A 22,704-nucleotide genomic window follows, 5' to 3' on the forward strand; every position below is an offset into this window, starting at 1 on the left:
GACCAACACTGAGGTGCCATGCTTGGAGAGCAGAGCAAAATTCTTCACTGATTTATCATCTAGACCAACAGTCCTTTTATTTGCTGTGTTGCCTGACATTTCTCCGTGCTGCTTGATGGCTTAAGGAACTTGTCTCAAGTACTTTGCATACCAGCAAACAAGGTGAAGTGAAAAGTAGTTCAGCATATGTCCTTTCAGCAGCCCCAGTACAGTAGGGTTAAAATGATGAGGGCTGATACATTTTTTCTTCCTGACATCCTTCAGTTTGCTTTTTGTTTTATTTTTTGTTTTTACTGACCTAATGAAAGCACAGAACGTGCTTCTGTCTGGTAGACATACAATGAAAGACGACAAGCAAAGAGACAGTCCAGTACGTACTGGAAAGATGTCGTGAGCTGTCAGGGACATACTACTGCACGGTACAAGATCAAATATGTGGTGGTATATTAATTCACCTGGTTATTCCTGTCGTCTTAGAATCAGCTCTGTTGTCTTATCTGTTCCTAAGGAGTCAGATTTTCCCTGAGGCACACATTTCTCAGGGTTCGTTTGTTCGGTTTTCTTCTTCCCTGAGCCTCCTGCAGCAGTGCTGGCGCTTTAGAAGCCGCTCCGTGAGGAACCGCCGCGCCCGCGGGCAGCGCCGGCCGCCCGTCCCTCAGCGCGGGCACCGCGGGGGCTGCCGGGGCGCAGGGCGCGGGCGCGGCGTCAGCCGCGCGCCGGAAGGGGCCGTCGCCTCCGAAATGGCGGCGGGAGGCGCTGCGCGGCGGCAGGTGGGGGCACGGGAGAGGCGGGGCCGCTCCGCCGGGGGGACGCGCTCGCCTTGGCGCCTTCGTGCCCGCGCGCTCCGCTCCCGCAGCCCCCCCTTCCTGCGGAGCCGCTCCGCCCGCCCCGCGGCGCGGCCTTCCCGGCCTGGGGGCTGAGGGACTGCGGCCGGCCGGCCCCGGGGAGGAGGAGGGGGCGGCTTCGTTTGGAAGCCCGTCGGCGTTGGCACGGCGGGGGCCTGCCTGCGGCTGCGCTGGCGCTAACCCGAGCGGGAGGCGGTGGCTCCTCGGGAGCAGTGGGCTCTGGCTGCGGGCGCTGCGCCGGGCAGGCCGAAACTCGAGGCTTCGGGCTGTGCCCTGACCGCGAAACGGCGCCCGGCGTTTCCCTCATAGCGCTGCGTTGGCTTGTCTCCTGTCTCCGCAGGTGGTGGAGAAACTGCGTTTTGTTGCTTTGCACCAAGTTTGGAGGTAGCTTGTGCACGGATTTCTGCTGCAAAGGGCAGGTTTGGAGGCTGGATTAGGTTTTGCAAAAGTTAATAGAACTTGGTAACTAAAGTTATGAAGGCTACCTGTATAACTTGAAGCATTTTAAGCCTATATTTTTATGATCTTGCTCAAGCACAAGCAGATAATAGAAGATTCAGCTTAATCTTTCAAGATGTTAATGGCAATGTAGGAGATGGCATCAACAGTTTTTATGTAAGATGTATCAGGGGTGCTCGTAGCTGGTGAGACCTGGGTGTCTTTGTTAACTAAATCATTCACACAATGCTTGGTGGTTTGTGTGTGTGTGTGATCTAAGCTTCTCATCTCAGTTTTTAAAGACATAAATTTTGTTTTCTGTGGTTCATCAGTGTTTCACATACCCTTCACAAGATGTCAAGTCTTGTAGAGCATAGGGAAATAAATGTCCTCTTTATTTTTCTGTTCATAAGAGGTAATTCATTTGTTTGTGCCTTAGGACAGAGAGACAACTCAGCCTTGGACATTAGGTAATGAGGATGATTTCAGGTGTTTATATTTTTTTTTCTGAGGAAGAATAAAGGGCACCAAAGACAGGAGACGTTAACTGCCCAGTTAGTGCAGACGTATAAAAGGAGCTGAATTTTCTCCAGGAAGGGCAGATACTCCTTTTACAAAATTTGGGGGACTAACCTATGATAATACATTCGGTAATTATGTCCATTTCTGAGAAAATTCAGAGATTCCTATGGAGAACAAGATCCCTTAAAATGGTGAAGTTGTGCACACAAGGCCGTATGTTCCTTTGAAGACCTTGATTTAGCATTGTAAGTCTGTGCGTTCACAATAACATCTGTCTTTTTTCGGGGGGGAGGGGGAGGGGATGTGTGTGTTTTTAACACAAGCTAATTAGTAGCTCTTCCTAAAATGTGCGATGTCTCCCAGTGAGCTACTAGCAGTTATGTATTTGATGATTCTCTGGAGCATTGTAAAAGAGAGCATTGGAGCATTGCAGTTTTATTGGACAGTGTAATCTGATTTTTATCTTCTAAAATATTGCTGGAGCAATGTTCAAACAGTATCAGGATGTCACTCAAAGCTGTCTGTGTTTGGTTTTAGGTTGAATATCCCGATGCGCAACTTTCTGGCTTATTGGAGCATGATGGAGCTTGCATGGTCACATCTTGCCTGAGGTCTTCTCAGAAACTATGTCATGAGGTTATTTTGCTGAGCAAAACTGTTACTTGATGCCTGTTAATAGAAGAGTATCGTATCACTTTGTGACAGCACTTCATAGTGGACTATTTGGGTACTGTAATGTTCCTCTCACCAGCACATCATGGTAGATGTAACAGAGAAGGAGATGGATAACCCCACATTTAAAAGTGACACTGTACTTTCTGATGTTCACTTACACTGTCCAAACAAAAGGCACCTTATGGTACGATTGAATGCAGTTGGACAACCAGGTAATGTATGTTTAGATTGACGGAGCTATATTTTAAGTGTATTTGTATCTTTGTAATGTCTGAATCCTTCTTTGAATGGTTGATATTAATTATTACATATTTAATTCCAGTTAGAAGCAGAATCACTTCCTACTCAGTCTTTAGGAAGAAGTCTAGCTGGATTCTCCTTATGAAATTAACTACAGAAATTAAAACTCTTAATGTAGAATTTGTAGGCAGCCTATCTTAAAAAAGAAATCTTAAATGACTTTCTGAGAAGTAACCAAATTAACTTGCTTGCCGGTTTAACTTTATTTATTTATTTGTTCATTTGTCTATAATCTCAATAGAGCACTTTGGGGATCATGTTAAAAAGTTGGGATGTTTCTGGCATGCAGACAAAAGTTGAGAAGCTGGGGGGTTTAAATAGTATAACTTAAGTTTAAAATAAAAATTATCAGTAATTAATTTATGAATTTTTATAAAATCTTTTTGTGATGATTTACGATCTATTCCAGAGGAGCCTAACAGCTTTGTTTGTGTTTTTTTTGTTTTAAAAGAATTGGCAACAATTCAGAATAGCATTGCTCAGAATAGCAATGGTTTTGACTGACTTAGATAATTTGAAGAGTCAAGGCGGTAGTGGAAATGAATTGGCAGATGCCTCTGACTGATTGCCACCTTGTAGGTTTCTGTAAAGTTGTCAAGGAAACTGACCTTGAAGCTGCTGATAAAATGTTCTGTAGAAAAGTACAGTTCCTGCTGTGACAGGAGTGTTAATTGTTTTTTCAAACCCAGTTGTGACATAAAAAGAATAACTTTTGCAGCTGTTCTAGCATATGACAATGTAAAAATGATAGAAGTAGCTTGACAAAGAAGTGGAAAATAATTTTGACCCTGATCAGGTCAAAAACAGGTGATTAATGCTGTGGTGTGTCTTCATGCTGTTCAACATTTGTTTGCTGTGATTTCTTTCTTTGCAAAGAACCTTTCAACAGAATGAAATGACAGCATGTGCCACCTACTCTGAATGTACTTGGTCTGGGAAATTCCTTTATTTATTAAGACAAGAATTGGATTGTAGTATAATAGCTTTTACTCTAATAAATACAACGACAATCTGCCACTGTCACTTTGCTGTTTTTTAGGGAACCTCATGGGGATTTAGTCTCTGCTGCTTTGGGTCAGTTTTACCTTACACCTTTTGAAATGCTATAGAACATGCAGAGGATCAGAATGGACTTGGAGAACAAAAACATTTCATTAATTGATACCATCCTCTAATTTGTTAAATATTCAAATCACTTTAATCTGGTTGTCAGGCAAACAGTAGATGACTTAAAAAATTTCTCATGCTGGGATAGGCAATGAAGATTTTATTAGATCTAGCTGAAAATGGTCTCTCTGGAGAAGGACTTCTCTCAGGTTACAGACCAACTTTGAATATCTTGCTTTCTAAAGAAACTGGGATAGAACTCCATAAACTGAAATTGTTGAAACCAGTGGTGGCAAGCTTTTTATCTCTTCCCCTTTGGTGAGAATGAACATAATTCTAAGACATTCTTCTTAGAATCTTGCTGGTATTGACCTTCTTCACTAGTCGTATTCTTGGCTATCTTTTTCTCAAGTCTCAACACATACTGTGTGATTTTGGAATAATAGTACCCAGCCTAAGATGTCTACAAACACTGATTTCCTACCAGAGTAGGTGAATCGAATTCCATGATTCTGTGTTCCCAGACTGACCCGTTCAGTCAGGCACAGTGCATAAGCACTGCTGTACAGCTGAGATCGACTGTAGATGGAAGGACAAATGTTTGTTCTTCCTCTTGTGTTGTACTCAGACAATACAGATTCCTATAATTAAAATTGCAAGGTCCATGTTTGGATAACTTAAAATTTTTAATAGGTGCTGATGTCACTGGATGGTAGTTGCAAAAGGTTTTTAATTAATTGGTTTATTGAGAACAATGGCCTTACTCATTTAATCTTGTCAAAGATTCAGTTTGAAGACTTTAAAAAAAAAAAAGTGTCAGCATGTCCAACTTTGGCAAGCTGTCTCCTGTGAGCTTATTTCTGCTCTCTCATACTAAGCTGATTTCAAGGCTTGAAGTGCTTGAATTCCTAAAGACTTCTAAAACAATAAAAAAAATTCTACTTGCTTTTTGCTAGAACATGTTTGTTTCTTATAAAGTAGGAATTAAATCTTAACCAAAAGAAACAAATTCCAACTTGTATTAATTCTTTCAGCTTGGTTTGAGCTTGTCTCAACGGAAGATCTTTTGGGTGTAAGAAACCATCCCTTCTGCCAATTGTTAAAATAAGTGTTACTAAGTCAGATGAAGGTGTGCGTTGTGACTGAGTAGATACTGAGTCAGCCAGTAGACTCTTAAAGTGCTTCATTTATTTCCACTGACAGAACTTAATAACAGAAATATTTCTTCGTAGCAAATTTAACTATATTTCAAATTTTCAAGTATGATTTTTTTATCCTCTAGATTTTTAATATGTGAAACGCATACCAAAATTTCATGCATGTGGAAGTTGCACATAATTTCTGTTCTTACCTGGTGTTTAGCTTTTCCCGCTCCTCTGTGTTTTTACAGTATTCTTGTCATGCTTCAAACTTCTTCGGAACACAGAAGATTTGGCATCTGAGAAACATGTGAGAGAAGCTACAACAGAAGGAGAACACCAGTACAGAAGTGGAGATGAACTGTGTGACAAGGACAGGAATACTCTAAAAAATGAAAGAGCATTGAATAGTGAAGGAGTAGAAGCTCTGCTAGATGATGACGGAGATTTGGAAGTGGTCAGAAGACCTCGAAGTGCCTCCGATTTAGAAGCGGAGGATCTTTTGAGGGACAGAGTGTATCCTGTAATTCTGATGAAAGGGAAAGAAGATGCTTTTGAAGATGAAGAACAAGAATGCACTTGCAGTGATGTTGTTAAAATAGGTAAACAGTCAAGGATGTTAAAATAGGCTTACAGTCAAGGAGAAATGGAGTAAATATGTTTGTGTAAAACGAAAAACAGGTTTTCTTTAGAAATGGAACAGCAGTTGTTAAGTGAAAGGAGATAATAACACAAACATAATACTGTGATATTGTAAATATTTTAAAAATTTACCATTTTTCTCCAGAAGTGATTTGGGCAATGGGAAACTCGGTGCTCCTTAGTTAAGAGTGGGGGTCTCGGCATTATCTATTATTATTATATAGAATGAAGAGTGTTTAGTTCTATATTTGAATAGGAAGCATGACTTGATTTTCAAATTTGCCACTATGGAACTTGATTTGAACAACATTTTGAGATAATTATTTCTACTCTACTTTCATTTTCACAGAACATACTATGGCAACCCCCTTAGAAGATGTCGGTAAACAAGTATGTATTCTGCCTTGTAGTATCTTGCTGTTCATGGGTTGTGCTTCAGAATTTACTTACTTTTAACTGCTGCTTTTACACACAGGTCTGGCGTGCAGCCTTTCTTCTTGCTGATTACATTCTGTTTGAACGGGATACATTCAGGTGTTGCTCGGTGCTAGAGCTTGGAGGTGGCACGGGAATGACAAGCATTATCATGGGAACAGTTGCCAAGAGAGTTTATTGCACAGGTAAAGCAGTTATTTTCAGTTAAGTATTTTCATGAAACTTCACGAAGCAGTGCTTTTATCCTGGCATTTTTATACTCATCTCTTCAGTTTTAGTTAATAATTTTTATTAATATGTATAAAGTTGTGTTGTTTATTGAAAAATAACAAGAACTTTCTCAACAGATTGAAAAAGCAGTACTACTTTTAAGCACAGGAGTTTAAAAGCAAGATACATTGCTGTGAACTCAAGATAGTGTGCCTAGATTAAAATGGGAGTATAGGGATCTAACTTCTTTCTTCAAGGGTAGCTCAGAGCTTAGTACTGAAAAACAAAAGCAAGAAGGATATTAGGGAAGCAATCATCAGTGGATAAAGTTGCTCTGGACTTTCCTTAATCTCGTCAGTTTGAGAGAAATTTAAGAGTATTAGTCTGAGAGGTCAGGGGCATGCACAGCCCATGCAAAATATTCTTGTTTTGAATATCATTATCACTTTTTTCCAGATGTTGGTGAAGATCTTCTGGCCATGTGTGAGCAAAATGTTGCATTAAACAAACACCTGATGGAGCCGGGAAGTAAGTGCTATACAGTCAGTGTTTGTGCAACTGTCTATATATGAACTACTTGGGGATTAAACAGCACAGTCATTGACTACCTAGCATATTCACAAGTAAAATTAAATTTTTGTCTTGGTTGAAAGTGACTCATTTAAAGAGAAAGATGTAAGATACCTATATGTGGTCCATAATGGCACAGCTTCCTTTTGAGAAGAACAAAATACTTATTCTTTCTCTGGTCATCATTTAAGACCAGCTGTAGTTCCTAAACAGTCATTGTGCGAGTTTCACTGAGGTAGTTGGGAGGATCACAGATATCCAAGTGCCAAGGGTCACATAAACAGAGTGTAAATGACAGAGGTAGAACTCTGGAAATGAGAAGTATTTTGCAGGTGAGACATGTAAGAGAGAACATAGGTTGTCTTTCTGACCCTTAAGTTCATCCTGTTCTTTTGTGAGTGGGTAGCTGGTTTTGTACAGTAAATGATTTGATGTTCGACTTCACTTGTTTCCTGTGTCCTCATAATAGATCTTCATCACTTGTTTCAGTACAGATTTTGACTCCTTACTTTTGTTTAGGTACTGTCTGAAATGCCATTTGTGATTGATGTGATCTTTCTTCACCCACAGGAGGGGAAATTAAAGTAAAAGAACTGGACTGGCTGAAAGATGAATTCTGCACTGGTAGGTGGTGATAACCTGGGTCCTTTCAGACAGGGTTTGGTGTTTTGTTTTTTTTTCCCTTCAGAGCCATAAAGAAAAGGTTATTCCGTTGTTTATGACGTAAGTCCTCCAGCACATCTGCCTTTGGAAAAATAGTTGAAAGTACACGATTGTCTTTGGGTGAATCATTGCCACGTGAATGAGTAAGGAGGGGTTTACTGATAGGTTGAGAATAGACAAGTGATGGCTGTCCTTTACTTAGGTCAAAATCCAGAGGTGCAAACAAGATGTCTGTTATGTGGTGATAATGGAATCCAGGCACAATGACATGGATTTGAGTTACTGTAATCCAGATTTTGATGTGATGGTATTGTGTTGCTTATGACTGCATAAATATAAAACTATAAAAGGTGGTGGGGAGGGTAGGTGGTGATTGAAGATGCATAAATACTTGTTCCAAATGTAGCGGTGAACGTGTTATATTTTAAATATTTGCCAAGGGAATGTGTTCTGCTGCTTTTAGCACGATAAAGGCAACTACCTTGAGTAACATTTCAAGTGCAATTAATGGTAGTAAAGCAGATCACTAAAACTTTCTAGTGATTGCAAGGTCAACACAAAACTGTAGCACTAGGTTATATGAAGCCTACTTTATAGATTTTTTTTTTTTATATCATCAGTTGGATTTGATGTAATGCTTCTAAAAAATAGAACAACTATTTAAGCAAGTGGAAACAGCCTTTACACATTCAAAAGCCTCTCTTGGACCTCAAAAAATTCTGGTTAATGAAAATATTTGATACTGCCAGTTGAAAAGGCTTTATGTTTTTCAGACTTTCAGAGAAAGTTTCTATATTTTAACAAAGTCTAAATTTAAAAAGCATGATGAAGTAGGAAGCTTAATCAAAACTTATACGAAGATTCATTTGTTTTTTCATTTAAAGGATTATTTATTTTAATATAGTTAAATCTGTGATCTCGCTACAGGGTAGTTAATTGGTTGTAAATTCTAAAGTCAAAGAAAACTTATTCTTGCCAGTCAGCCTTGGAAAGATTGGACGTAACGCAGAGAAAGCAAAGGACTGCAGGGAACTTCAGAGAATGAATAGAGGGAGGTTTTGATTTACCTTCAGTGCGATGCTCCATTTATGGAGTAGCTGATGACCACAGGAGTTAAGAAGTTTCTTTTTTCCAGCTGTCAATCATTTGAGACATTTAATCATATACACCAAAGCCATATTCTTTGTTACAGATCCTGAAGCTCCTTATAGCTGGTCTGAAGGAGAGATTGCTGATTTGCATGACCACTGTACTGTGATAATGGCAGCTGATGGTAGGAAAATATAAACAGTAAGCTTTTAAATCAAACACTTGAGCATTATGAGTAATAATTTAAATATACCTAGTTTGCTTTTAAAACCTAATAGGTCAGATCCTTACCTAATTTGTCAAAGATCTGCCTTAAGTGTTCCTGCCTGTATTTTTTTAAAAACAATTGTATTTACATTCTGAATTAGCAATAGGAGAACAGATGTTGAAAACTATTAGCTTTTTCTTTCCTTTGGTGTGCTAATTATTTGTGACTAAATAAATTACTCAAAGAACATAATCACAAGTAAGTGATGAATTTGACTTTCAGAAGAATTTTGTTGTCCTACCTTTGTCTTGCATCAGATAACCTCTATGCAAATAATGATATATAGGTGGTTAGACTAATATATTCTATAATGTGAAAAACAATTTCAGATGCTGCACTTGCCCATAGAGTCTATGCCTTTGGATATCTCTGTCTTTTTTTTCTGCTCTTTTTCTTGCTAGCAAGTGAAAAACTGAAAAATGACAGGCTAGCTTATCTGTATAGGAAAACCATTGTTTTGATCTATAAATAAAGGAGGATTGTTTTTCGTTATGATATTGAAAGGTGTTGCAAGACTGCTTTCCAAGGGGATATGGTTAAAATGGTTTATTAATTACTGCCTTTTTTGTATTTTTGTAAGAAATTAGGCCCTATATGTTGTAATATTCTGTCTTTTTTAGTTTTGCAGTAAGGTATTTCCAGGCTGAGAGAAATCTTGTTAAAGTTTTGTAAGTTGTCTGACAGAAGTGATTCCCATTGGTACGAGAGAAATCTTAAAGAAAGCCTAACATAAATAGCAGCAGTGGATGCTGTTAAAGGGTCAGTTGTTGCCATTAAAAATATACTTTGGGATTTAGTTAAAATAGTGACTTGTTTGATTAGAATAATCAAACTAAGGCCTGTTGTTGTTTCATACCTGAGACTTAAGTAAATAATACACTTAAACATACGTATTTTATGCTCTTAATCTTTTTTTTGTAGTGTTCTATGATGATGACCTGACAAATGCCTTGTTCAGAACGCTGTATAGAATCACACAAAACTTGAGAAATTCTTGCACGGTTTACCTAGCATTAGAAAAGAGGTGAGTATTACCAAGAACTTAAAATAAAAAGCACTAAAAACTTTACGTGCTTTCTTTATTTGGAAGAGACATCTGATTTGATTGAAGGTTGCCTTCTGATTTTCATTGTATTAGTTGATCACAGGCTGCAGTATATGCTCAGGACAAGCATTTGTTTTTTTGTATGTGCTTAATTTTTATCAGTTCAGAATTTGACTTCCCACAAGTGTTCGGCTTTTCTTGTCCTGCCTTTGTCTCGCATGAGATAACCTCTGTGCAGAAAAGGATAAATAGGTGGCTAGACTGATGTATTCTATAATGGCTGACAACATTTGCTATATATATTTTTGAGGTCATAGAGTGGAATGAAGGGACTTAGAATTAGTATATATGTTTCCCAGCTTGAGTACCTCTATAACAATTTCTCTTGTGTTTTCTTTCAAGGAAGCATTCAATGTTTTTAAGTAGTCATGTGTTGCAGTCCATTCACAAACTAATATATAAATAGGCTTTGCTTAAATCTCTGGAGATATGTAAGCAATAGCTATTCACATTATTTGTTGCCAAGTGTTTGTCCAGGAAGCCAAGCCAGTGATTCTGTTGTGGCAAATGCTTTAAAATCAATGGAAGGATTCATCCAAGAGTTATTGTGTACTGATGCTAACATAGGTCTTGTCCGCTTTTCAGGAATAGCGGGACGGTTACTTTTTTTTGGCTTTCGAAGTTAGTTAATTACACTGAGAAGACAAACATTTTCCATTAGCTGAGGAAAGTTACGTAGTTATTTAAGATGCCAGTATAGGACAGACATTTTAAATGAAATATTCTCTTGCTAGGCTGAACTTCACTTTAAGACATATGGATGTTACATGTGAAGCCTACAGTCATTTTAGAAATACTCTAAATGATTTGGAGAACCTCCAAGATGGAAAAATGAAATATACTGTGGAGCCCATTAAGCTTGATTTCTGCCAGTTTCTCGTTTATGAACGAATTGAGCAGTTGGTAAGTGGCGTTTATTAAAATAAATGTAATGTGTTGGGCTAATCATCTCAAATTTGTTTTCAACTGTTCACTTAACATGAAGTAAGTATAGCAGAATAAACATTACCTTTTCATTTATTTCCATTTAGCTTTTTGTTGTTTTAAAATTATTCTTGCTTGTGCTTACATAATCTATACCAGATTGACATAACATACCCTCTTCTATCACCAGCAGTACAGTGGCTTAGATTGCACTCATTTCCTCAAAGGTTAAGAAACAACCTCCATTACAAAAATACAATTTTTGCGATTGACTAGAAAATGGGACCAATATCTCTTCTCATTAATTTGCTTCTAGAAGAGCTTTCATTTCATAGTTTTAGTAACGCCTTTCCTAGTTCAGGGTTCAGGAAATAATGTTCTAATATCTATGAAGAAGTTGATTAGCTGTGAACTTCTGTATTTCAGAAACATGTCAGATATAATATTTGTAGTTATCTAATTACCTCCCAAGTACTTACGGATCTCTTTCTCTATTTTTTTTTCCAATTGTCTGTTCTTACGAATATTATGCAGGGTAGCTAATAGCTTGCTAGCTTCTAGAATAACACAATTTAACAGATCTTTTTAGAGAACTTGAAAATATTGTACTGGATTGCAAATCCAAGAAATTATGTTCCTATAGTCAACATACTATTGCTGTGTCTTCTGCAGTATGTATGTGTAGTAAGATTACAGGGGCCACAGTTACTTCATGAGATTGAATTATTTTACTTAATGCTGATACCTTCAGGCATAAATCATGCATGCAAAACTTCAAAACAAGTTTTAGAAGTATATAAATGTAACGTGGATTATACCTAAATGTGTGAACTCATTCCTTAGCCTTTTTGCAAAAGGCTACTGGTCTTTGAAATATATGCATTTTTAAAACGCCTAAGTTTTCTATTTATCATGAAGTATACTGCCACAATTCAAGATGTCATGGTGAAGAGTATGTGATAGTCTGCTTAATAATCTTTTGTGTAGCAGACTGATTTATTCTACAGAAATAGTCGTCTGTTTTTCATCTTCAGTGTCCAACAGATTGAGAAGGGGGGGGGTGTTTGTAGAAGACATGCGTTTGTGAGACCTTGATTCCTCAGTAAACTGAGTATTTTTTTCAGTTGTATTTTTACTAGCATTATTGGAAGCGTTTGTCAACACAGGCTAAGAAGAAAAGCAAGATTATCAGTCAAAATACTGCAGAAGGTCATGTAGACCAATGAAATTATTTTAAAACAGATTATTTGAATGATACTAATATTTTATTTTTAAAAATCATGCTACAAGAATGAAGAAATGAATTCTATTGCTCTGTCTCAAAGATAATTTGGTGGTTGTTCTAGGAGATTACATAGATGGATTTAGTATCTCCTCCTCAGATGGAGGTATAGGGTATGTCTTAAAACTTGTCTTCAAGTGGGCATGTTGAACTTTTTCATAATTGCAGCCTCTTGATCTGAGAAAATACTTGTATCTATTTTTTCCACTCCTACAGGAATTGTGGAAGATCATTGCTGAACAGCTAACGTGACAGGGACATGAGAAAATAGAAGATCTTTATCTAAGGATAAAGGCTTTTTTGATGTTTTATTAAGAAAGGATTTTCATCCCAAGAAAAGCACTTTCCTGGTGGAACTGTGTTCTCAGAAAGTATTGCTACGCAGATTTGCTTTACTTCAGTAAGTTTTGGTTTTGGCACTTAGGACATGGTTTCTTTGATGTTTCTTTTACAAAACTGTTTAATGTTGATCTTCAGAGCACGTGCTGGATGCCGAACAGTGGCAGTGACACAGTGACTTGCTGTTTGGGATTGATGACTTAGGGTTTTGAGTCTGTCAAAGAGGTATTTAACCTTTTCCTTGTGGCTGATTTGCATATGTCATGCATTTTCCTTTTTAGTTTTCTAAACATGGACACTGTTCTTGGTCTCGTGCCAATTCCAGATTATTTGTATCTATGGACATTTGTGAAACAGTGTTCTGGGCAGACCTGCTTGTCTTTCATGGACTTTTTTTTAAGCAGTCTGTTTATGAAACTTAGGACAAACTGAAAATTAAGGACTATCTAAATCATTCTAGTTTAGGGCTACTGTCTGAACTGAAAGGAGGCAAGATGAATTTTGTTTGAGTCTCTAAAAATACCCTGCAGAGGTCTTGGAGCTATATTGTCCTGCTGGAATTTTAAGCTATTCTGTCTTTGCCAGGTTGAGGGTGGAAAGGTACCACATGAAGTGATATGCTACCGCTCTTTAAATGTTTGGAATTCTACCTTCAATGTATATGTGTGAGACTGGGGAGAAGGAGGTGGCCAAGAATGTCTTGCCCATTCAAATGGGGCCTTCAGTATCTTAACTTTTGGATTAAAGTACAACATATTGATCAAATCTCTCCTGTGTTATTAATGAAACCAAAAACCTGTTTGTACGTTTTATAAATTTTATGTGTACTATTATGTTTATGTCACTCGCCATATGTACACTGTCATGGAAGTTCTTGCGCCTGCTGGACTCTTAGCGTTATGAGAGTATCGATGATGAAAGCTGTTCCGGCCTGTGACTCGTGGGAGTGTGCATACATTACATTAGAAGCATCTGGCTGACTTCTTGAAAGTCTGTCTTACATTTGGTTTAGTTCAGTAGTTTTAGGTCAGTTACTTCATAACCTGCGTATGTATATGAAGACAATTTTTTTTTGTGTTCTTTAATGAGGTGAAAGGTTATTAGATGATGATGGCCTTTTCCTGTGAGTATAGTCAAAGTAAAAATTACATTATGTTAGCATGTATCTGCCTAGATTAATACAGAACTTCTCTCTCGGAACTCTCATTTGAATTTCAAAGTTACAAAACTGTATTTTAATCCAAAGATTCCCAAACTAGTATTCTTTTTTTTGTTTGTTTGTTTTGTAATGTTATTAACTTTGGTAGAGTAACTGAAAACAACTGGTTTTGAATGCAGCTGCTTATTTAAGTAGTAATTTTTTGAAGGCTGTAGCAAGAAATTAATTTGAACTGATGTGAAATAGTGTGTGCAGTTAGAGAAGATTTTTACTTGCACGGGACTTCTGAAAGTCTTTGGAATGATAAACAGAAACTCGTCCGGGTAGAGTGATACTGTAGATCATTTAAATGTAGAATTCAGCCATTTTACACCAGCTGGTTTAAATTAACATCTGAAAAAGATTTTTATACTTGTATCTTTGGTTGAGTAAATACAAACATCATGGCTGCTTGGGAAGCAAGCTGAAGTAGAATTTCCTCCGAAAGAAACAAAGTTAATCTTCCTGTTGAAGGGAAACAACAGTTTTGGGGGTTCAGTGACTGAGTTCTAAAGGCCAAATTGCAAATTTGGATATGATCCTTATCACTGATGATAAGGAATAGTCAAAAATAGGCAACAATTTTAAGAACACAAGAATCACAAGAGTCTCACAATGCCTTAGCTTTGCAGTGTTAATGAGAGATAATATAGCCCGTATTGCCAGAGAATTGTCCGCTGCTGCTTAAGGATATTAAGTACGGATGCCATTTCTCAGTTTTGACTTTAATCATATTTTAATGTCATACATGGTAGTTCTCAGAACTCATCATGCAAATCTACACCTTCAGCACTTCATTGTTTATTAAGATGATTAAAAGTGGGGAATCGTTTAGTCTTGAGCATACAGCCTATGATTGGGAATCAAGTTAGTGCCTAAAATGATAATGCCTTGAGCACATTATCTGTATTTATGTAACCAAGAAGGATTTTTTCCTAATAAAGCATGAGTTAAAAAATAGTATGCTCCTGTGGTGATGTATAAATTTTGAAAAATTGTAACAGGTAATGTTCTTAGATTTTTTTGGCAGTCCTGTCTTATACCTGGTTTTTTGCTGTGTGTTAGGCACAATATGCCATGATTTTCAGCCAGATGGAAAGGAGAGAAAATATGATTGTGAGGGGGAGAAAATATTAGTATGTGTACAACCGTCCAGTCTAAATTGCACGAGGCTTTCAATTCATACAGCTTACGGAAAAGTCAAGTGATTCAACATCAGGTTAGATGGTCTTGGACTTGTGAGCTACTGGGAAAGAGTTTGCATATTTCATTGTAAAACCCTTAAGAACTCTGCTGGCCTATTCATATACTTCTTTTTGATCACCTCATAGCTAGCAGGGGAAAAAAGGGAGTTAGTGAATGTTTCTAGTCAGTATCGCCCATTCCTGCAAGTCCATTATTTCCGTGAAAGGGGAAGGAAGGGAAGGTAGATGCTTCATCTAAAATTTATTAATGTTTCTACTCTGCTCTGGAGCTGAGGCTGGAAAGATTTCATTTGGAAAACTGACTTTCTCCTCTGCTAAATAAAAGCATTCTGCACTTGGAACACTTCCGAATCTGGTTGGCATAGTCCGCTTGGTCAGCCGGGTGGATCGTTTTGGGGAGAGAGGAACGCAGAGGAGGTGGAGGGGAACCTGTGGAACTCTTGTAGTGCACTTATTTCTGATAAAGGAGAGGAGCGTCACAGTTTTGTTGGGAAGTGTGGTAATGAATGGACACATGATCTTCCAGGAGGAATCTTGTTTGAAACAAATTGATCTTTACTTTTGTCACTGGTGAAATAACACATGTCCTTTCTCAGTCCCCACACTTCAGATGAAGATGGCAGGCATCCCTGTCCTGCTTTTATCTTCTTTTAACAGGAACACAGATAACATAATAGTAGATATTGGTCAAAAGAAGAACTTGAACTTTTATGTGACATTTGAATGAGCACTGCAAGCTGATTACATTATTTCTTTTCAGTCTTTGTTGATGTGAAACTTGGAGAGATGCTTTGTAGTGAACTTCTGTGTGTCATTTTGCAGTAGAAAGAAAAGTTAAGATAATCACTTGATGGGATGCATTATGTATATTTATTATCTGTGTGTGTTCTTATGTGTAGGTGGCTATTCATATACCATACTTGTAGCTCCATCTGCTGTACAACACTTTGAGTCAAAACATTTTACAGTTTGTTAAACACCCTGTTCCTTTCTGTTTTAACAACATTGTATTTTAGAGTAACAGTTTAGGTTGAATACGTAGTTCTGCATTTCTCACCTAGACTTGTAGACGTGTGTATTAGAGATGAAGTTACTGTGGAAATAATCTTGGAAAAAAGTGATGTTTAATTACCTACTTTTTAACAGTAGCTTTAGGAGGCTGCCTCCAGCAGTTCTGGTTTTTCAGGAAACATTCTAGGAAGAAGTGGACGTAACTTTTTGTGTGTGGTAGGGATTTCTCATTCATTAGAAGATCAGGACTTAAATTGGATCTCAAACTTTTATAGCAGATAAATTTCATGAGATTGTCTGTTCATTGACTCAGCTGTTCTCGTGAACTTCTACATATACCACTAGCTCCAGTCCTTTTTCGTTTTCACCAGAGAATTTTAAGGGCTTTGTCCCTGGCGGTTGCATTTCTGGTTTGTTTGTTTTTTTCGTTTTTTCATTCTGGTTGACATCTTCATGAAACTTGAAGAAATTTGTGTATTTGAGATTTCTACTGTCTTTCATGTCAAGATCAATAAGCCAATGGACTTCAGCATCTTTCCTTAAGGAACCAATATAATACTTGCCTATCTCTAGTGGGGTAGCACAATGTGTTTAAAGTAAATTATGAAATTGATTATTTCACAGCAATGAAAGTTACTAGAGTCCATTTTGGAAAGACTTAAATGCACATTAACAATGACCTTGCAGTATTATATGATTTGATGAACGTTCATTACACTTGTTTCTGAAGCACAGACCCACGTCTTGCTAGAGTCTTAAATAGCATAAGGGGAAAAAATAGCAAAGCGGATGATTGTACTTTTCCTGGTGCTATACAAGCAAATCATATTAATTACAAAATAGAAAAGGGAGAGATCCTGGAGAGAAAATAAGATTCCCTGAAACTGGGGGGGAGCGATCCATAGTGGTCCTAGAAAGCAGCACAAGGAATTCCTGGAAACCCAAAGGGATTTGGAGGGGCACGGGGATTCCTACAAAACTTGAGGGAAATCTTAGAAAGTAGTGTTAGGGTTTTCCTGGAAAGCCAGGAACTGTGGGGAGGTGCAGCCCTACGCAGCAGTGTGGGGATTGCCAGGAAGCAGCACAGGAAACTCTTAGAAAGTAATGGGGGGTGGGGGTTAATTCTTAGGAAGTAATTGGGGGCCTCCTGGGAAGCAATAGGGGAAATTCAGGAACTCAAATGTCTAGATGATGCATACAAGTAAGCTTGATCATGAAGTATTTATCATTATTTTTTTTCTTTAATGTCCTTTTATGTAGAGGTACTGGCCTGTCAAAAGATGAAGGTGCAAGTTATAATGCTCATGGAGAAATAAAATTACAGATTCTTGCAGACAGAATGAGGAAGCAAGTCCCCAGTTTTATTCCATCTGTGCAGATGCCCTGTTTCTTCTATTGAGCAAAGTGTTTTCAGAAGCAGCCTTTTATGTGGGCTGAGTTTTGGCTGCCCATCTTTGAAGAGCCCTAAGAGTCTGAGTCAAGTTCATGGGTTACTATGCTGTAGCTGAATCACAGTCTGACCATTTGAACCATGATCACTGAAGCAGATATATGTTTTTCTCCATGTGGGCTACAGGTGAATGGTATCATTTTGTATTATGCTTTATTTTGATACAAGAATAGGTAGCTGCTGTAGAAGCAGTCCTGCTTTCAACCCCCAGTGCTTAGTTAATATTCTAGTTGTGTATTTTGTGTTTTCCCCTTCCGTAGTGTTGGTTATAGCAATTTTGCAATCTGAGTCAGATTTTTTGATTCCAAGAAAATCTAATTGCAAGTGTGTTTCTCCATTGGATCAATGAGATCTAATCCAACAGACTCCCGTGATCCACTATAAGGCCATCAGTAGAGTTTTGTTGCTGGGGTATGAGGAGGGAGCAGACCAACTATTTTGATGGCAATGGATAGTTGGGTCCACTTTGGAGTTATATGAGACTGTACTCGTAACACATGTGGCAGTGTGTGGCATTTTAGCAAGCTGATTTATCCCAGGCACGTGCCTGAGACCACGATTACCTGTAGTCAGATTGCCAGAAGTGTTACGTCCAAATGCTGCTGTTGATTTTAAAAGAGTTGGTGCTGAGTGTTGGGTACGGGAAGCTAAAGGCTGCTTCTACAAAGTGGATGCTGAATTCCTGTGTATCTGCTTGTTGTGAAATGTCAAGAATAGCTGCCTGCCTTGTAAACTTGTAGAGATTTTTAATCTGAAAGTAAATTGAGAATTATTCACTTAATGCTTAGCAATATGTCTTTAAAATGCAATTCATCTCCTGAGTGTGATTATGGTGTTCATAACCTGAAAAATACAATTGGCAGAAAAGAACTTTCCTATAGATTAATCCTAAAGGTTAGGGACTGAAAATTTTGTTAAGATCCATGTGACAAGAAATAGAAAATGTGGAAGGAACAGAGTTAGGGAGTAAGTAATAATTCTCCATTTCTTCCTGCATTCTGAAACTTGTTTTCATTTATTTGAAGACATTGTAAAGAGAGAAACTAATTATCATTAACCAAAAATAATCAGGCTCCAGTCCTGAATGGGATCTGCCACAGCTGCTGGGTAGAAGCTCTTTCTTTTCAGATTCTTCTGTGTCTGTTACAAATCCTGCCCCTTCTTCACTTTCCCCTACCCTCTAAAGAGAAGATTATGCAGTGGTTTTCATAGGACAAAGTATAAATTATTGATTAATGAGCTGACTGTTACTTAGAGAGTTACACCAGACTGAGCGGTAAGCACGGTGTATGTGTGTAGCTAAAACAAAACAATGGAAGGAGACAAAAGAAGTCTTTGGAGGTTCAAGTCAAGTAGTAGGATTTGAAAATGAGCTACTTCTTGCTGCTAGGCTGTCATATGCTTTGGCATGTGACATAGGTCCAAAGGCTTGTGTTTTCTTACAGACTTGATCCTGCTTTTGTTTTGCTCATCCTGACCCTGACTTTCTGTGTGTCCTGCGCGTCTGTGCTGAAGGTTGGTGCATTAACAGGGTAAAGGTTCATCTTGAAAAATGCTGCCTCTTGAGGCTGCCAACAGAGTGCAGTCAGATGTGTTGGTACGGCATGTTGCCTCGGAGTAGGATTTCTTCCAGCAGATGGCATAGGGAGTTTCTTTTAGCAATGCCAGCACCCAAATGAAGTAACATCGTATCTACATACGTGTGTGTGTGTGTTTACAGATTGCTCGCCTAAGCCAGTCCCAGTGGTGTCGGGAAGAGGAGATGCGAAGAAACATCCCTAGCTTCTACAGCAAGGTGAGTGTATTCTCTAAGCTCCTGCTTCCTTTGTATGAGGGATTTTCTTTTGTCATAGGGATAGTGGCAGCAAATTGCACTCTATAAAAATTCTCTTTATTCGATGGATTTTGTTCTCTCCAGTTTATTATAACTAATAATGATTCTGAAAGAACAAGAGTCTTGTTTTATGTTTATACGCCTAGGACTTGAGCTGATCAGGCAATGAAAATAATACTAACACCAATTATAAAGAAAATAAGTTATCTGGAAAATGAAAGAGAAGACAGAGTTTATCATAGGAATATATGATCCAAAAATGTCTTTCCAGTCTTTGAGTGCGGTTTGGTGCTAGTACAAGTGACTGTACCATGCAATCCCTTGGGAACTTGTCAAGTGCACCATCTCTCCATTCCTCAAGAAATGCTATTTTTCCCTTTGAATGCTGGGTATATTTGATAGTGAATGAGATAGTGACAAGTAAGGTGTTAATAATAATTAAAAAGTAACATTAACTCCTGCCTCAAAGATGGAGAAAAACATATACAATGAGTTAGGCAAGAAAGTTAACAGTGAGTTGGACAGAAGATACCATGAGAAAAGTAGAGTTTGCTGCTTTGTAACGGCCCAACTCGATTCCTACTATGGGATATCAGTAGTAGGTTTACATTGCTGATTGATCAGAAGGGACACCAAGAAATTATCTGCTCTATTTTCCTCTCAAAGCAGAATAATGCGCATCTGAGAATCTTGTTGAATGTTTGTCTTCCTTCTTATTAAAGCCTCTCATGATAGAGATCCTGTATTTCTCCCAGTAATCTGTTCTAGTGCTTCATTATTCTTTGCACCACAAAGGTTTTCTTAATGGCTAAACTGCCACTTTTCTTGCAATTTTGGACTATTAAATCTTAGTGTAATAAACTGTGACAGATGTAAGAGTTCTACCCAGGATGAGTGGAAATGAAGAGGCGTAGATGGCCCAGCCTCGAGTGATGCATGCAGGGACAGAAGGTGCTGTGACACCGTCTGCAAATCGGTGGTGTTTGCAGCAAAAAAGAACAGCTTCGGCAGCTCAGAGCCTGCAGGGTTCCTGCCTTGCTTGTGTCGTGTTCAGCTCTCCTGTCTAGTGGCCTCCAGCTGCTTTGCCAGGATATCTGCTCCAGGATACTCCTTGGAGCCTTTGATGGAGGTACCTCAGGGCTGAGCAGGGTCAGACAGTTCCTCTCTCGTGACTAAGTGTGCATCTGTTACGAATCCCAATGCAAGAGTTCTGTAAAGTCATCTGAAAGGGGAGAGGATGCCTGCACGTTGGTCACAGGAGAGGGGAGGGAGGTGTACGTTTCAGAAGCTTCTGTTGGCCTTTTGCTAGCCAGGTCTTAGGTTTTGAAGAAAAACCAAGACCTTGAATGAGACCTAGAATTCTGTGAGATGGGAGTCAAGGCAGGATTCAACATGCTTGCAATAGCTTCTGTGGCGGAGGAGATCCACCCAATAATAAATATTACGATGTGAGTTTCAAGGGTAGTTTTGTGTCTGCAAATACCACGTTGCTGTAGATGAACTAAGGGGTCATTATTGCTTACGGAGAAACTATTGTGAAAGCTTAATGTTGGTGAGCACTCCCACACGATATAGTGGGTTGATTGATTGCTGATGTCTTCAGAGAGGATTGAATCCTGGCTATAAACTTACTGATGCATCAGCGCTGCTACTGACTTAATCTCATCTGAATTCTGGACTGTTTCAGTGGTAGGGACATGCGTGGTGTTGGGTAGGAGGATTCATGTGCTGCCTGCATGTCGCTGCCACGTGCATCGCATCTAGCTGCTTCGATCCACTACTGTCTACAAGAAAAAGGTGTTTGTTCTAGGTCAGACTTAAATATTAGTGAAGACTGGGATTTTAAATTTGGAGTTTGACATCAATACTAGCTTTAATTTGAGTTTCTAATCTGAGTTAAAAGCCCAAATGACTTTCTCTGTTGCTGATGTCCCAAGTGGCTGCAGGTAAATACTAGGAATTAATGAAAGGACAGTAGGTCTTCGTGAAGCTGTAATAGTGCAGACCCAGATTCCCATCACGGTGAGCAAACAGGCTCCCCTGCCCGTCCCTCAGGTGCATCATGGCCTACAGAGCTGAGTGGAGCACAGCAGTCCAAGAGAAGGGCTGGCAGCTCCTTTTTCAAGAGGAAACTAGCTGCTAGTGCCAGCAACAGCATTTCAGTTTCTCTTGTTTTCCCTGCCAGACATGACAGGTAGCCAACGTGGGCAACCTCTGCTCTAACGGCCTGCGCTGCGGCAGCGGTTGCAAGTCGGGTCCGCCTGCAGCGGTGTGTTCCATCCGTCAGCGAGGTTTCGGAAGGGTCTGTCCTTAACAAACCGTCCTCGGCAGACGACAGCCCTTCCTGTCGGCGAGGCCGGTCCCCTTCACAGAGCCTCTTCCTCCTGCCCCCGGCCCCGGGGGGCGGACCGGCGCTGCTGCCCCGCCGCGTCCCCACCTCGAACGGCCGCGGCACCGGCCCGGCCCCGCCCCGCGCCGCCGGGGGCGAGCCCGAGCCGCGCGCCCCCATTGGCCGCGCTGGGCGCGGGGCTGCCGGCGGCGGCGCGGATTGGCTGCGGCGCGCCGAGACGGGCGGAGAGCGGCGGCGGGGTCGCGCAGGCAGCGGGCAGCGAGCGCGGGGCCCTGCGGTGGCGGCTGCCCAGCCCGGCCCGGCCCCACGGAGCGCGGCGGCCGGAGGAGACGCAGCCCCGCACCTCCCGGTGAGCGGCGGAACCGCGCGGCGCCGGCGGTCGGGACGCCGGCCGCTCGGGGTGTGGGGGGCCTGCGTGAGCCCGCTGGCGCTCCTCTCGCGGGGACCCGCTCCTGCCCGGCCAGCGGGACTTGCCATGGGCCCCGCTGGGCTAGGAGCCCGCAGGCTGCCGGAGCGCCCCAGCGGGGCGGCACCCCTCTCTCGCTGCCTCCGTCCCCGCAGGTGGCGGTGCCCCTCCTCGCCGGGGGTGCGGGGCAGCCCCGCGTCGCCCTGCCGGGGCGTGCGGTGGGGAAGGAGCGTAGGCTGCCCTCGCCCGGCCCCTCTCTGATGCCCTTCCCGCGGCGAGAGGTTGCTAGGCGTCCTTCCGTCGCCGTCCCCGCCCCGAGGGCACCCCTACAGTGAGTGGGGCGACGCTGGGGCTTCCTGGGGGATGCGGCCGTGGCCCCTCTCCCCGCGGCTCCGCCGGGCGAGCGCGTACGTGTGGGCTGAGCGGCAGAGGTGGCGTGTGCCGCTGGGGGGGGGGTGTCCGTGCTCCTGTCTGATTTCGGGGGTGTTGGCATCCTTGAGGAGCCCTTTTTTTTTTTTTTTTTTTTTTTTTTTTTTTTTTCTGTCAGAGCGTGGTCCTGGACCCCACAAGTCCAGGCAGCCGTTCCCGATGGATTCGGGGGAGCATCCTGAGCAGGAGGATTTGTTGTTATCCGTGAGTTTCGCTGCATGAGGAGGCGGCGTCTGTAATGCTCTGTGCCCCTCGCAGCTGCGCTGTC

The 22,704-nt window shown here is 40.6% G+C and overlaps 2 protein-coding genes across 5 annotated transcripts in view; both read left to right on the forward strand.

The window, feature by feature from the left end:
• Window positions 1–695: 695 nt before the first annotated feature.
• METTL22 (methyltransferase 22, Kin17 lysine) lies at window positions 696–12,513 on the forward strand. 3 transcript variants are annotated; one of them, XM_075164924.1, is made up of 12 exons: window positions 696–770; window positions 1,964–2,050; window positions 2,343–2,692; window positions 5,278–5,628; window positions 6,018–6,058; window positions 6,144–6,288; window positions 6,770–6,841; window positions 7,454–7,507; window positions 8,739–8,819; window positions 9,825–9,927; window positions 10,743–10,911; window positions 12,431–12,513. In XM_075164924.1, the coding sequence occupies exons 3-12, from the start codon at window positions 2,563–2,565 to the stop codon at window positions 12,464–12,466; spliced, it is 1,182 nt and encodes a 393-aa protein (XP_075021025.1). In that variant the 5' UTR covers window positions 696–770; window positions 1,964–2,050; window positions 2,343–2,562; the 3' UTR covers window positions 12,467–12,513. The 3 variants fall into 3 exon arrangements, with proteins under 3 accessions (XP_075021025.1, XP_075021026.1, XP_075021024.1); XM_075164925.1 differs by lacking the exon at window positions 1,964–2,050 and having other exon boundaries at window positions 707–770; XM_075164923.1 differs by lacking the exon at window positions 696–770 and having other exon boundaries at window positions 927–2,050.
• Window positions 12,514–12,536: 23 nt separating this feature from the next.
• The window catches only part of ABAT (4-aminobutyrate aminotransferase), a 68,120-nt gene continuing 57,952 nt past the window's right edge, over window positions 12,537–22,704 (forward strand). The window contains exons 1-2 of one of the 2 annotated variants that reach the window (XM_075164919.1): window positions 12,537–12,614; window positions 19,138–19,212. The gene's annotated coding sequence lies outside the window, so the exon portion shown is untranslated. Of the gene's footprint in view, window positions 12,615–19,137; window positions 19,213–21,849; window positions 21,951–22,704 lie in introns of those variants that run through there. The other variant, XM_075164921.1, reaches the window with a different exon arrangement.

The sequence above is a fragment of the Calonectris borealis genome, chromosome 16 (assembly GCF_964195595.1).
Source record: "Calonectris borealis chromosome 16, bCalBor7.hap1.2, whole genome shotgun sequence".
NCBI classification, from domain to species: Eukaryota; Metazoa; Chordata; class Aves; order Procellariiformes; family Procellariidae; genus Calonectris; species Calonectris borealis.

Excerpts from the sequence above, each read along its gene's own strand:
- METTL22 (XM_075164924.1), top strand. The coding sequence starts at position 2,563 with ATGGTAGATGTAACAGAGAAGGAGATGGATAACCCCACATTTAAAAGT. Across the intron at positions 2,693-5,277 it reads GAATGCAGTTGGACAACCAG|TATTCTTGTCATGCTTCAAA; the intron begins GTAATGTATGTT and ends GTGTTTTTACAG. Across the intron at positions 8,820-9,824 it reads TGTGATAATGGCAGCTGATG|TGTTCTATGATGATGACCTG; the intron begins GTAGGAAAATAT and ends TTTTTTTTGTAG.